General features: G+C 47.0%; 1 protein-coding gene across 6 annotated transcripts in view; it reads right to left on the reverse strand.

Moving 5' to 3' along the window:
* Nucleotides 1–28: 28 nt before the first annotated feature.
* The window catches only part of LOC112224778 (integrin beta-4-like), a 34,943-nt gene continuing 19,673 nt past the window's right edge, over nt 29–15,298 (reverse strand). For 2 of the 6 annotated variants that reach the window (XM_042306053.1, XM_042306054.1), the window contains exons 15-39: nt 14,808–15,162; nt 14,346–14,452; nt 14,209–14,242; nt 13,879–14,073; nt 13,564–13,667; nt 13,391–13,449; nt 13,093–13,265; nt 12,814–12,993; nt 12,466–12,614; nt 12,151–12,358; nt 10,106–10,423; nt 9,811–9,980; nt 9,318–9,498; nt 8,950–9,087; nt 8,626–8,808; nt 8,169–8,297; nt 6,244–6,435; nt 5,772–5,945; nt 5,114–5,236; nt 4,719–4,868; nt 4,011–4,199; nt 2,871–3,026; nt 2,570–2,734; nt 2,072–2,380; nt 29–1,971 (exon numbers count right to left, since the gene is read on the reverse strand). In XM_042306053.1, coding sequence (XP_042161987.1) covers nt 1,823–1,971; nt 2,072–2,380; nt 2,570–2,734; nt 2,871–3,026; nt 4,011–4,199; nt 4,719–4,868; nt 5,114–5,236; nt 5,772–5,945; nt 6,244–6,435; nt 8,169–8,297; nt 8,626–8,808; nt 8,950–9,087; nt 9,318–9,498; nt 9,811–9,980; nt 10,106–10,423; nt 12,151–12,358; nt 12,466–12,614; nt 12,814–12,993; nt 13,093–13,265; nt 13,391–13,449; nt 13,564–13,667; nt 13,879–14,073; nt 14,209–14,242; nt 14,346–14,452; nt 14,808–15,162 — 4,290 coding nt within the window. In that variant the 3' untranslated portion in view covers nt 29–1,822. Of the gene's footprint in view, nt 1,972–2,071; nt 2,381–2,569; nt 2,735–2,870; nt 3,027–3,050; nt 3,668–4,010; nt 4,200–4,718; nt 4,869–5,113; nt 5,237–5,771; nt 5,946–6,243; nt 6,436–6,460; nt 7,308–8,168; nt 8,298–8,625; nt 8,809–8,949; nt 9,088–9,317; nt 9,499–9,810; nt 9,981–10,105; nt 10,424–12,150; nt 12,359–12,465; nt 12,615–12,813; nt 12,994–13,092; nt 13,266–13,390; nt 13,450–13,563; nt 13,668–13,878; nt 14,074–14,208; nt 14,243–14,345; nt 14,453–14,807; nt 15,163–15,298 lie in introns of those variants that run through there. The other 4 variants (XM_042306055.1, XM_042306056.1, XM_042306058.1 and 1 more) reach the window with 4 other exon arrangements.

Here is a 15,298-nt window from a genome sequence, read left to right on the forward strand (position 1 = left end):
GAGAATAGATAGAAATGCAACTATAGTATTGAGGTTCATATTCAATCTTTATTAAATGCCATAAAATGGACATGTCAGATATAAAAAAACAAACAGCAGATTATTGTATGAACGTTACACAAAGTATTTCATGAGTAGCTATGATGACAAAGTATAAACATGTCTTTTTGGTATATTTCTGAAATATCATTACGACTTTCTTTAATTTTATTTTTTTAATCAAATTCAACTTCTACATTCAACCAGTATAATTATTTTTGCCCTATATCTCACTAAGTGTAAGGACTTGTTACAATAGACAGTATTTAGAATTGAACCAAAGCACAGCATAGGTGTAAAAATACATTATAAAGAGAATACAATCTTTTTGTCACAAAACATATCCCTCTGAAATATCAGGACCAAGTTTTCTATCTATGCTAGAATATATTAGTTAGGCATAACATGCTTGTAGACCGAAGTACTCTTTTTAAAACAATTATACAGTATTGAGATAAACATTTAAAGTATGAAATACTGTTACCTTATGATGTTATATCTACATTATGGATTTATTAAAGACATGCTCCAGAACTTTGGCGACTAAGTATTTTTTAAAGCTCCTAATTTGGGCTGGATGTGTCAATGTGTAGTTCATACAGGCATAATCTATGAGCAGAATTACTGTTTAACCTCAATTAGCCACCAAATTCCTATTTTGATAGCGACTGTTTTCTGTAAGCTGTACGGCTCCATTTTCTCTACATTTTGCCCCCGTGTGGGGCGAGTTTCAGCCAATGAGCTTCAGTCCCTCGCCATCTGAGTGACAGATGGCAAGATAGCGCGCACACACAGCATCGCGCGAGAGAGAGCAATGACGTGGTGCACATATCTGCAGACGTGTGACATAGTACGGAATGTTCGGGGACCACTTTTGGTTTGTGAGCGCTACCTTCGGAACGACTGGCTAAAACATATACACAAGTACCAGAGAATCTCTTTAACTTTGTTCAGCATGGAAAATGTACAAAAAAAATGAAATATGCAAAACCATAGGAAATATATTTTTACACAAACAATACATCGCAATACAGTATTTGGCATCAACATATCAATTCAATCTCTTCTGACAAAGAAAACACGTCAGCCTAATATATTTCATGTTTGTAATAGTAATGACTGTGAAAATCACAATCTAATAATACAATTCTCTATGAGCCCCTACAAACAAACATAGTTAAGTGTACTGGCAGGCGGTTGCTACTAAGATGAGACAACCTGTGATATGTGGTTGTCCCACCTAGTTATCTTAAGATGAATGCACTAACTGTAAGTCGCTCTGGACAAGAGCGTCTGCTAAATGACTCAAATGTTTTAAAAAATGTAAATGTAATCAAATTAACAAACTGCAGTCATCTTGCAAGACATCTAGCAGCCAGCCGGTATAAACACTTGTACACTCTCCCGCCATTATCTCTCAGATAATCTCTGCCAAGAGATATTAACACCAGTGCGGGCTCTACTTTAAACTATTGTGATACGACCTCAGATTAGCGCATAATCTAAAGCCTCTGGGCGTAATACCAGTTAGAACCAATAGAGGGAGCCATGAGTATTGTGTATAAAAATGACAAACTTCCAACAAGACTGTGGGGGTGGTAGAGTTCTTTGAATGTAAAATGTTTCCAACAAAATAGAAACAAGAGACAAAACTATAAACAAAATAATGAAATTAATCCCATGTCAGACAGAGGGCAGGACAGGATCCACTGTAACAGACAGAAAGGTGAACATGGTGTGTTGGGCCCCAGGGACACCGCCATCTTGTTGTTGACTTTTGACCTCAAGCCTCATAGAACGACCTCTCAACCTTCTTGGTGACGCTGCTGGAGCCGGCCACCTGCATGCTCCTCTGGACCACCTCCTTAGTCACATGACGGGTTACCATGCCGCTGGTCTCTGTGTGCTGGGAAGTCATCATCATACCGTCCCCTAGGGGTAGGAGAGGGAGTTAGCGTGTGAGAGAGAGAGACACTGTGTGTGTCTGTGTGAGGGAGAGAGAGAGAGAGAGATAAAGAGATTCAATTGATACCTGAGAAGTAGGGGTCGTTGATCATGGTGTGTGTGACGTTGCTGTGGGTGCTGACCTCTGTCGGCAGTTGGAACACATCTCTCTTGGTCAAGGACTGACTGCTGTACTGAGACATACCTCCTAGGCCTTCTATTTGGGACATACCACCTAGGCCTCCTAGTTGAGACATACCTCCTAGGCCTTCTATTTGGGACATACCACCTAGGCCTCCTAGTTGAGACATACCTCCTAGGCCTTGTATTTGGGACATACCACCTAGGCCTCCTAGTTGAGACATACCACCTATTCCACCTATTTGAGACGTGCTACCTACAGAAGGGGAAAAAGAGAGACAGAGAATTCTATACACAACATCATTCCAAATGTACAAACGTATAGAATATCGGCTTCTAAATAAGAAACCCAGTATGGTAAATTTAAAGTGAGTACCGACACATTATTCATTTCAATTCAAACACTAGATTAAAAAAAGAGTGGTGTAGGACTCTGTCCTCTTACCCCCATCCTGAGACTCGATGGTGATGATACCCTCCCTCTCGGGCCCGAAGCCCTGCGTCGTCCTGGCCTGAACTTTGAACTTGTATGGCATGTTCTCACTCAGGTCCGGAACCGTCAGACTGGTCTCAGCGCTGTCACCGCTCACCTGGAAGGAACGCATGTCACCTGGAGGGGAGAGAGAGAGAGGAGGTGGGGATTAGAATATGAAATGAAGTGAATACAAATATAACTATGAAAGTGAATGGTCATTTGCTAGCGTTGTCCATAACAAATCTGATTTGGAGTCAGCGCTCAGTCTCACCTCCTCCGTGCAGCTGTTCACAGGTGACCACGTAGCCCAGGATATCTCCGTTGGGTTTGCGGGGTTTGTCCCAGCTCAGCTGCAGTGCCTCGGGGGACAGAGCTGTGAATACCAGGGGGCCTGGAGCACTGGGGGTGCTGAGAGTGAAGGGAGAACCTGAGGGAGAGGGGGAGAACGGGAGTTAGAGAGGATAGAGGTAAGGGACGGAGCTGTGAATATTAGGAGGGCTGGAGCACTGGGGGTTCTGAGAGTGAAGGGAGAACCTGAGGGAGAGGGGAAGACGGGAGTTAGAGAGGATAGAGGTAAGGGACGGAGCTGTGAATATTAGGAGGGCTGGAGCACTGGGGGTGCTGAGAGTGAAGGGAGAACCTGAGGGAGAGGGGGAGAACGGGAGTTAGAGAGGATAGAGGTAAGGGACGGAGCTGTGAATATTAGGAGGGCTGGAGCACTGGGGGTGCTGAGAGTGAAGGGAGAACCTGAGGGAGAGGGGGAGAACGGGAGTTAGAGAGGATAGAGGTAAGGGACGGAGCTGTGAATATTAGGAGGTCTGGAGCACTGGGGGTGCTGAGAGTGAAGGGAGAACCTGAGGGAGAGGGGGAGAACGGGAGTTAGAGAGGATACAGGTAAGGGACGGAGCTGTGAATATTAGGAGGGCTGGAGCACTGGGGGTGCTCAGAGTGAAGGGAGAACCTGAGGGAGAGGGGGAGAACGGGAGTTAGAGAGGATACAGGTAAGGGACGGAGCTGTGAATATTAGGAGGGCTGGAGCACTGGGGGTGCTGAGAGTGAAGGGAGAACCTGAGGGAGAGGGGGAGACGGGAGTTAGAGAGGATAGAGGTAAGGGACGGAGCTGTGAATATTAGGAGGGCTGGAGCACTGGGGGTGCTCAGAGAGAAGGGAGAAACTGGAGGGGGGAAAGACAGAGTGAGGAAGAGAGAAACAGAGAGAAAGAGAGAGAGAGAGAAAGCGGGGAAGATAAAAAATAGGAAGGTGTAAAGAAGGGACAAAGGAGATTAAAGATAAAAAGAGGGAATTGGACAGAGAAAGTAAATATAGAGTAAAACAGAAAGAGGTCAGGTGTGAATTAGCTAGCAAAGCAGTGTGGATAAAAATGGATCAACAGAGATGTATTGCTGATTACCTGGCATTGGACTGAGTGGGCTGTTGGGGTTGACGGCTGACTCTATGGTGATGACTCCCTCTCTCTCTGGTCCCCAGCCCTCCAGACTCTGAGCCTTCACCTTGAACAGGTAGGAGTGGTTAGGCAGCAGGTCCTGCACCACCACAGAGTTCTCTGCTGGGCTGGACACGTCTATACGCTTCATATCACCTGGAGAGAGAGACAAGGGGCTTTGATTACTGTAGAGCAGTGGTACTCAAAGTCTGGGTCGCGACCCCACTAAGGGGCTACTGCAGTGGGGTTGCCAATCATTTTTAGCATTTTTTTAATGTGTTATGAGTAAATGTATTATTGGTTTATTTTCATTTTGAGCTGAAAATGTAATGAATTTAATGTTATTTGTTGAAAATTGGAATTGACCAATGTTAAGGCTGTCATTATATTTCGAGTGGGGGTCACGAGAAGTTATTGTGGAAAAAATGTGGTCCCCAGAAATTCTGGCTGAAAAAACGGGGTCCCCACTGAAAAAGTTTGAAGGTATGCTGGGACAAGTTTTAGAGATCTAAATAAGTTGACAGGGCTAAGGAAACTTAAAGACACATTTCTTCAAATCCTAGTCAATAAAAACCTGAGAACTATGTTCACAAGTGAAAAACAACATTCTTCTTCCGCACATCAACAAAACCCCATGTGTTTACAATGTGACACAAATCAGTCATGGGTCCATACCTCCATTGAGTAGCTGGTAGAGAACACAGTACCCCAGCACATCCCTGTCACAGTGGGGCTCCTGCCAGCTGACCTTCAGGGCCGTGGGGCCCAGGGCAGAGAACACCAACCTGGTGGGGGTGTCAGGGACCCCAGAGGCCAAACGAGAGTCTGACGGGAGAGAGAGAGGTCAGTGAGACAGACAGAGAGAGATGGGGGGAGAAAGAAAGAACTTTCCCTAAACCAAACATATCACAGCAAAAAACAGCTTTAGCGACACCAAGCCTTCCTCTCAAACCAGCAATAGGCGTGGTAAGTCCTACTATGAACCCACAGTGTAGCTTTAAGCCCTGCTATAGTCCCAGTGGTGTGAGAGAGGACAGCTCTGTGTGTGTGCTGCCGGCAGACGGACTCACCCTGGAGCACCCTGTCCAGATTCAGTAGCGCATCGTTGACATCCTCAGACTGGGTCCTGCCCCGCAAGACCCGAGACATACTGTAGCTGTACTGTGTCTGAGTGGGGCTGAAGCCATAAGTACCTGAGAACGCAGGGAGCGAGCAAAAAGGGAGCAAATGGACGAGAGAAGGAGGACAGGAGAGGGAGGGAAGTGAAGGAGTGGGAGAAGGAGCACAGGGAGGGGAGAGAAAGAGGCAAGGGAGGGGAGAGGATCGAAGGAAAGAGAACGACAGAAGATAGAAAAGGGGAGAGCGACAGTCACCATAGCTCCTGCATAGCCCAGTACAGCCACCAGCACCAATAATCGATAACTGACATCCAAGCCATCCGCCTCATGCATCTCCTCAGTAAACATGTTGCAGATGATGTGTATATCTGACATTTATAGCCCCGACTGCTACAGGCAAACAGATAAGCTTCTCCCAGCGTTCAATAGCAGAGGACAGAAATATCTAAATACTATGCAGTGGCATTTTCCTAAGCAAAAGCCTCATAGTCAAAGACCTCGTCTCAGTGGCTCGGTGAAATATGCATGTGACCTGGGACCTGTGTCAGTGTGGATCGTAAATGATTGGCTCTTTATGCTTCAAATACGCCTCAACTTCAACTAATCTTACTTTTGCCGTCTGTGTATCCCGACAATCCACTGGACAGGTCTCCTATGACGATGGAATCTCGGATGTTGTCGTCGTACTCATAGTAACCTCGGTTCTCTGACCGCTTCCTCATGACAACATTCTCTGTGCGCGTCCCGCCCCCGATCACCTGAGTGCGGGAGAGCGAGTTCCCTCCTGTAGGGGAGGAGAAGAAAAGACAGGAGTAGAATAATGATGAACCACCAGAGACATGGATACAGAACTGTAGAATTCTAGCATGCCTTCTGAGTGCAATGCCTTTCGAACTTTCGGTGTCAACACGTTGCCCATTGAAACTCGAAATCTCCCAAGTTTGCTGAACTCTGTGAAGTGTAGCTACTGTTCTGGTGAAGACAAGCCAGCTGGAATTTCTTGTCACTATCATACCATTGTAAGTCAACAGAAAGATTCAAAAGCTGACACATTGTAAGAAAGAATCTGCATCCATCCGTACCTTGTCCAGAGAGGTATGTTGTGGAGGACTCCGTAGTCATGGAACCTCCGGCCCCTCCTCTGTGGTTGGAGCTGAGGGTGGACATGGGAGACAGCTGGCTGTAGCTGGAAGACGACATATTGGCACTGCGCGACATGGAATTATTTCCCCCGGGGAACAGGAAGTTTTGTTCCCACCTGCCGTTCATTTGGTCTGACAGACAAAGATGAGGAGAGCCGGAGAAGTGAGAGGAGAACATAAAGAACATCAATAACATTCTGGAACCCAACGTAACGCAAACCAAACATTCTGGAACCCAACATAACTCAAACCAAACATTTTGGAACCAAAACAATTGATTCAAGTGCATCGATAGCAACAAATCACAACGAACTGCAAGAGAAATGGCCACCTTACAACCTCAGACGGCACACAGGGACATATTTTTGCTATCACCACCTTCACACCCATGAGAAGCCTTTACACAAGCTTTAAAAGCTGCCTCCTTTCCAGGGTCTCTCTCCACAGAGAGGTGTAAAGAGGACAGACAGAGGAGACAAACAGGCACCTGGAAAAGCCTGTCCACGATCATCAACTGGAGGCGGGGCAGTTGATGCCTGGAACCCTCTGTGGGGTGGAAGGTCGCGAGGTGCAGCAGGAGTAGGGATAAGAGTAGAACCAGGTGGCAGTTTCAGGGCAGATGGCAGACGTGAGGAAAGGCGCATGCTGATGATTAGCGATCTGAAGACTCAGGTTCATCTTAAAGGATCCCCGATCGTGCATATTTTGTGTAGCCAGAGAGGAGATGATAAGGGGGCACTGCAGCTGCTTTGGAGGTTGGTGGCTGCCATGCGCAGTAGCTGGCATGCTATCTTTCTGTCTATCTGACTGTCTTGTCTGGCTGTCTAGCACTCCAGGTAGGTGGTCTTCACCTTTCAGGGATGGGGTCTGTGCTCGACTGGGCCGGGGAGTCTCGTCAGTGCTGGTGTCTGTGTCTGTGCTGAGGCGGTAGGGGATCACATCCACATGCCTCTTCCAGGACACCGAACGCAGGTCCAGCTTGGAACCCACCAACTTGATAAAGCCTTGTTATGGAGGGGAGAAGCAAGCAGGGTGGGTGGGTGGGTGATGGTCTGGATTGATAGTTTGCATGGCAGTTGTTGTTTTTGTGAAGCGTGGTGATTGGTGAAAGGGCGAGCGATGGAAGGAGTGAAGGAGGAAGGAGGAAGAGGAGGAGGCAGCATGTATGTAGCTTCGGTGATATCTAAACTACAGATGTTTGGAGGCTTTCAGCAATCACAGATTTCTTTTCAGTTTGGATCAATGGTAGGAAAGGTTTGACTGGCACGGCGGGAAAAAGCCATAAAGAAGAAAATATTCTGATGATCTCATGAGATGTAAAATAAATATCAGTTTCTTAAAAGACACCTCAGAGAGAGAAAGGGAGAGAGGGTGGGGGGGGAACAAAACAAATAAAGAGGAAGAGAAAAGAAAGAGGCAGAAAGAGAAGGAAAAAAGAGTGCAAAAAGAGAGAGAGAAGGGTGGAGGAGGCAGTCATTTTTGTAAGCCCCTTGACCATGACACTGTAAGACCTTTTCTGTTTTTATTTATTTTCTTTCTCTCCTTCAGTGAGCAGAGGACTGGACGGCAGAAGATGGATAGACAGATCTTTCTTTGCATGGTACCCATCTATAACAGTCCTGTCCTATCCAGTCTGCATTCACTTGGTTTCACAGAGCAGTGAAGCTCACTGGCTTAATGAGGGGGCTACTACCCAATATGTATACATCTAAAACAGTGAGCTTCATCCCCAGGAGTGGTTACTTAGCAACAGCTATTCTTCATGGGATCCACTGAAAACACACTACAGAACCACAACACACAGCACGCCACTGAAGGTAGGCCCCCGAGAGCCAGCTAAGGTGGCGTAGTCTGTGGGCACCCACCTTCGTCTGAGACGCTGGGTCTCTTGGAGCCTGTTGGCGACCTCAAGACCTCGCTGCTGTACATCAGGTAGCCGTCGTACTCATCCCCCGCCTCCGCGTCCACTATTGGGATGTCTGGGATGATAGGGACTGCAGGGAGAGAGGGAGGAGACTCAAACTATGGTCATGCTAAAAGTATCCAATTCAATATAGTATCCTATAGTAGGAGACAGCACAATTCAATATACTATCCTATAGTAGGAGACAGCACAATTCAATATAGTATCCTATAGTAGGAGACAGCACAATTCAATATAGTATCCTATAGTAGGAGACAGCACAATTCAATATAGTATCCTATAGTAGGAGACAGCACAATTCAGGTCCTTGAGGGCTGCAGCAACAGTTGGTTTTCATTGGTTCATTTGAGGATTTATTTTCCACAAAACAGCAACGCAGTACCCTTGGAGGAACTCACTGGACATGGGTCTGACGGGCTGTGAGGCCAGGTTGATGGTTGCCTCTCTGAATGGACCCCAGCCAACACTGTTCTTAGCCCGGACCTTATAGCAGTAGGTCTGGGCCGACTGCAGGTTCTCAATTAGCAACATCCTCTTCTTAGGGTTGTCTATCTTAACCTTCTTAGCTACACCCATCGGCTCTAACAGGGGGAAGGACGAGGGAGAGGAGAACACAGAGATCCCATTAAATGATTGAGTTCTAATATGTACGCGTCAGAATGTCTTAGAAGCACAGGCATTAAGAGGCATTCGGTGATTCTTTGATTTGATTGGTCACTCACTTGTGTTGTCATTGATGGGTGTGTAGAGGACCTCGTAGTTGGTGATGACACCGTTGGTCTCGGCAGGCTCCGCCCAGCTGACCTGAGTGACGGTTGGACTGATGACGTTGAACGCAAGACGACCGGGCTCACTGGGGACTGGAGGAGGAGAGGAGAGAGGGATGAGGGGTGGAAATAAAGGAGGAAACGTATCACAAGGTAGGAAAGAGGAGAAAACCATCGACACGATCGTTGAGCTTACATCCTGTGTCGACCCAACAATATTCAACAAGAAAGAAAAAAAACTGTCCACAATCCTAGAAGTGTTATTTGTGAAAGACAATAAATGTAGTCCATATTTGACAGGAACAGGAAGTGTGCTCACTCACCGTCCTCCAGGGTCTGACAGGGCACCATGTCGCTGTAGTTTCCGTTTCCCAGGGCGTTGTAGCCACACACCTTCATCTCGTAGTCACAGAAGGGGTACAGGTTGGTCAGCTCAGCGTGGGTGGTCTTCACATCTATCACCTGGCCATCAGTCTCAGGGTCCCCATAGATCCAATACTTCACCTGGTGACCAGGGAGAGGGAAACAGAAGATGTAGAAAACACAGGTGAAACACTGGTTGGAATGAACACTCTTCCAACGTTTGTTTGTATACTCCAAAATTACACTCCAAAGATTTTTGGAAAATATTCTCCTAATTTCCAACAGCAAAAATTGGCAGTTGGGTCAAGGGGGCGAATCTTATGAGTTCCTCTGTTGATGAACTATGCTCCTCATGGGGTAAAAGGGTTTAAGTCAAGGTAAGTTATGTATGACAGTTCCTCTCAGCACCTCGCAGTCCAAGGGGTTAGATCTTGAGGGGGGGGGGTTCCTTACCTTGTAGCCCAGGGGGCTTCCTAAGGGGTCCCAGTTGAGACGGATGTTTCGTGGGCCAGTGGCATTAGCCTTGACGTTGGTGGGAGAGAAGAGACGACCACCAGGGGACATGGCTGTCCGGTTGATGAAGTCCTTACCCTGCTGCTGCTTCTGGGCAATCTCTGGTAATGCTGAGGGAATAAACATATTTTAGTGATGCACATCTCATGCATCAGATTCCTTATAGATACGCCATACTGTATGTGTGTGTTTGTGTGTGTCTGTGTGTTTCAGTGTCTGTTTCTGTGTGTATTACCTCCATCAGTAATCGTGACCATTGTCGTCTTCCTCTCCCCGACCGCGGCGTTCGTACTGGGGTCAAACAACTCCAGCTGGAAGATTTCTGGTTTGACCGGTCCAGGGTGAGGGCGTGGGTCGATCACGATGTTCTTCTCAGTCTCCCCGGGAGAAAACTTGAGGGGACCAGACAGTTCGAAGCGCTTGGCATTGCGGGTCTTCCAGTGGACGGTGGCGGGCCCCTCCTGGTTGCGTGTGCGGACCACGGGGATGGAGTAGGTTGGGTCAGCTGTGGAGAAGTTCTGGGTGCTCTTCATAAACATCATCACACTGGGCTCTGAGGGAAGCAACGAGTGAGGAAGTGTGTTATGGCCATCTTACAGAGGAGGAAGTTATGGCTGGCTTTCTAACCTCAAATGAGGCTGTTACCCATGCTCTCAACACCCAAGATAATAATGTCCGGGACCTGTTGTGCGACGCTATCCTGTGAACTGACGAAGATCCAAAGAAACACTGTTATATTAAAACTATGAAATAATCTAAATAATATACAGGTTTCTTTCTTTCTTTTTCCATGCTATGTGATACACCCTGAACCCTGTCCTCTCACCTGGTTGGTCAGTGATAGTGACAGTAGTATAAAACCTCTTAACTGGTTGGTCAGTGATAGTGACAGTAGTATATAACCTCTTAACTGGTTGGTCAGTGATAGTGACAGTAGTATATAACCTCACCTGGTTGGTCAGTGATAGTGACAGTAGTATATAACCTCACCTGGTTGGTCAGTGATTGTGACAGTAGTATATAACCTCTTAACTGGTTGGTCAGTGATAGTGACAGTAGTATATAACCTCACCTGGTTGGTCAGTGATAGTGACAGTAGTATATAACCTCACCTGGTTGGTCAGTGATAGTGACAGTAGTATATAACCTCACCTGGTTGGTCAGTGATAGTGACAGTAGTATATAACCTCACCTGGTTGGTCAGTGATAGTGACAGTAGTATATAACCTCACCTGGTTGGTCAGTGATAGTGACAGTAGTATATAACCTCACCTGGTTGGTCAGTGATAGTGACAGTAGTATATAACCTCACCTGGTTGGTCAGTGATAGTGACAGTAGTATATAACCTCACCTGGTTGGTCAGTGATAGTGACAGTAGTATATAACCTCACCTGGTTGGTCAGTGATATAACCTCACCTGGTTGGTCAGATAGTGACAGTATATATAACCTCACCTGGTTGGTCAGTGATAGTGACAGTAGTATATAACCTCTCACCTGGTTGGTCAGTGATAGTGACAGTAGTATATAACCTCTCACCTGGTTGGTCAGTGATAGTGACAGTAGTATATAACCTCTCACCTGGTTGGTCAGTGATAGTGACAGTAGTATATAACCTCACCTGGTTGGTCAGTGATAGTGACAGTAGTATATAACCTCACCTGGTTGGTCAGTGATAGTGACAGTAGTATATAACCTCACTCCTGGTTGGTCAGTGATAGTGACAGTAGTATATAACCTCTCACCTGGTTGGTCAGTGATAGTGACAGTAGTATATAACCTCATCACCTGGTTGGTCAGTGATAGTGACAGTAGTATATAACCTCACTCCTGGTTGGTCAGTGATAGTGACAGTAGTATATAACCTCACCTGGTTGGTCAGTGATAGTGACAGTAGTATATAACCTCTTAACTGGTTGGTCAGTGATAGTGACAGTAGTATATAACCTCACCTGGTTGGTCAGTGATAGTGACAGTAGTATATAACCTCTCACCTGGTTGGTCAGTGATAGTGACAGTAGTATATAACCTCACCTGGTTGGTCAGTGATAGTGACAGTAGTATATAACCTCGCTCCTGGTTGGTCAGTGATAGTGACAGTAGTATATAACCTCACCTGGTTGGTCAGTGATTGTGACAGTAGTATATAACCTCTTAACTGGTTGGTCAGTGATAGTGACAGTAGTATATAACCTCACCTGGTTGGTCAGTGATTGTGACAGTAGTATATAACCTCTTAACTGGTTGGTCAGTGATAGTGACAGTAGTATATAACCTCACCTGGTTGGTCAGTGATGGTGACGGTGGTTCTGGGGTAGCGTCCCAGCTTGGCTCCCTGTCTTGGGTTACTGAGGTCCATGACAAATTGTTTGACCTGTGTGTCCTTCAGCAGACCGTCTCCCTCTCCCAGCTCCAATAGACGCACCGGGACAGTCTGCTGGGTCTCCCCTGGCCCGTAGGACAGTTCCCCATCCACTGTCACATAGTCCTGGCGAGTGAGGGAAGAGTAGTTAGGATTGGAAAAAGAAACAGTTAGACTAATGAAAGGTGTGATATTGCTGTCTTTTAGTGTGTGTGTGTGTGTGTGTGTGTTACCTTCTTGTCCTTGGCGGTGAGGTCTCGGGTGCGGTAGGTGACCTGTGTGTGTCCGTCCTCTATGATCTCTCTGCTAATGGGGATGTTAGCCACTCTGTCCTGTCGGCTGTAGGTGTAGGAAGGCTGCAGGAACGACATAATACTCTTGGCTGGAGAGGAGAGGAAAGACACACAATTATGAGCTAAATAAGGTCAGGGGAAGAACACAAAAGAAAAGAGAAATATACACATATTCACAGGAAATAAATAGTAAGAAAGTGTTTTGTAATGCTATATGGTTTTGAAGAATCGTGTGTGTAAGAGTATAGAGGTCAGGGGTTAGATAAGGCTCCTCTGATTGGCTCTCACCGTGTTCTTTGATGATGGTGATGTTGACGAAGCGTTTCCCTATCTCAGCGATGCCCAGAGGAACGTCCACCGCCTCCACCTGCAGCTGCTTCTTATCATCGTCATCTTCCTTGATGAAGAGCGGCACGCGCACATCCACCGTCTCCACCCCCTCCTGGAACTCCACGGCACCAGCCGCCTCTGCAGAGAGAAGAGAGAGAGAGAGAGAGAGAGATGGAGAGACAGTTAATAAACTCCCAACACACAGAAATACACACAGACATACACACACACACACACCTCTGTCTGTGGCCACTGTGTAGTAGCCCGGCACCACTTTGAGATCTTGGAAGTTTCCAGACTGGACGTTTTTCTCAGTCAATTTGACGATGTCGGGGTAGCTGGAGCGAGGAGCGGACACGACTGTGTCTACAATTGTGTGGTCTTTTCTTTTACCAGCATTCCTCTGTAATCTGAAACACAACAAGAATATCAGTAATGACATGAGGAAATACGATTTAGACGACATGCACAAAAATGACTTGCATTGTAATAAATTCAAGAGGGATTGAAAGTCATCCTGAAATAAGTGTCTCACCTAAATTTGGTATTCTGAACCCTCTGGGCTCCAGGAACATGCTTGTACACTTCATTCAGCTAAACAGAGAGGACACACATAAAGTATACACAGGCAATCCACTGTCACAAGGGTGGTCATACAATACTGTATATTAACACCCAGCTTGCTCACACTCACACAAACACACTCACGTTGTCATCAACCTCCCTGCGCAGCATCTCCGTGTCTCTGGCGTCGGGGTGAGACAGACTTTCTGTGAACAACCTGTTCAGACGCAGGGACAGAGGGAACTGGACTATAGATGGAGGAAGAGAGGAGGAAAGAGGGGAGGAGAAAGAAAGAGAGTAGGAGGAGAGGAAGAGGTGATTAGGACGAGTAGAAGAGGAGAAGAGAGGTGGATTAGGGCTCATGTTTCATCACTCAGAATCATGATCATGTAAACCAGGAAGTTCTAGTGATAACTCCAACCAATGGGAGAGATGGAATTCGGAACACTTCACACTCACTGGTCTCTTTGGGGTTGGGCTGGACCTGCGCCAGCGGGTGATTGGGTGATCGGTGCACATTGTCGGTGATCTTCCAGCGAACCACGTCGGTGCTCTTGGGCGGGCCGGTCCTCACTAGGGGCGTGTCCAGGTGGTCAGAGGTGAGCAGGGATTGGCGGAGCATGTACTGGTCCTCCTTAAAGCCAACCATACGGCCTACAGACACACATAGGAAAACACATGTTCAATCACACGTTATAATACTGCCTGGAAACATGGTACAGATCCAGTAATATGCGCACAGAAGGATATTAAAAGGTTCATTAAAGTGATACGGCTCGAGGAACTCACCTCTTCCACAGCATGGCAGCAGAGCAAGACATGCCTGAGAGAGAAAGAGAACGAGGGAGGGAGGCAAAGAGGGATTATTTCCTTTAGAGTGTGGCAAGGCCATGGATGGGTGTGTTATGATTGTGAGGGGACAGTACCTTGCAGCAGGCGCAGTACTTCCAGCAGCAGAGCAGCAGTAGACCCAGCAGTAGCATGAGGAACATGATGAGGGGGATCAGCCACAGGAAGCCAGCAGGGGGACAGTCTAAGGGGACGGACCACGACAACATCAACCATAACATCAGCATCACAACCCGGGTGCAAGTCACAAAGATGCTGAGCACTTCCAGAACAAACCAGGGAACCCCCGTGGTTGTATTAACATCATATAAACAAATGTATAAGGGTTATAATAATTAGGCGGGTGCCTATGTCTGTCCTTGTGTGAATTGTGTGTTGCATATCCCACTCTCCCTGAGACACCCTCAGAGTGTGGGGTAGCCATTTTCTGCCATTATCAACAGCGACCCTGGGCACATCAGCGATCTTTCGGTTACTGGGCCAACACTCTAACCGCTAGGCCTCCTGTCACCCATATATGAACACTGGTCATGCCTCACCTTTCTTTTTAAGCACCTGGACTTCCAGTTCCTTGTCAGTCTGCTCCTCAGGGTAGTCCACGGTGTAGTGGTACGTACAGTCGTCATCCTCGTCGCGGAAACTACACGCCTCAATCACCTCTTTATTTTCCTTGAGCTCGTCCACCATGACCACTTTGAACTGGCACTGGTCACACTGGTCGCTGTCCTTCTTCTCTCCGGTCTTCCAGGCCTGACACTGGACACAGCTCCTCTTGTCCTCACACATCCCCAGCTGGGCCTGGAAGTTAGCCTCGCAGGTGGGGGTCATGGCCAGGCCAGAGTCCTGGCACTCACAGCGACCGCACTTACACACACCACGCCCGTTACAGACACCCTGAGAGAGGGGGGGGTTAGATCATTCATGAAAAATATTGTCGCAATCTGGAGGGAGGGTTCACAAAATGGGACAAACACCCAAATGAGACTCTGCATGCAGAATTTAGCTAAAATATATTTAGTGTACAACGCAA

This window comes from Oncorhynchus tshawytscha, linkage group LG25 (assembly GCF_018296145.1).
Source record: "Oncorhynchus tshawytscha isolate Ot180627B linkage group LG25, Otsh_v2.0, whole genome shotgun sequence".
Classification (NCBI taxonomy): domain Eukaryota; kingdom Metazoa; phylum Chordata; class Actinopteri; order Salmoniformes; family Salmonidae; genus Oncorhynchus; species Oncorhynchus tshawytscha.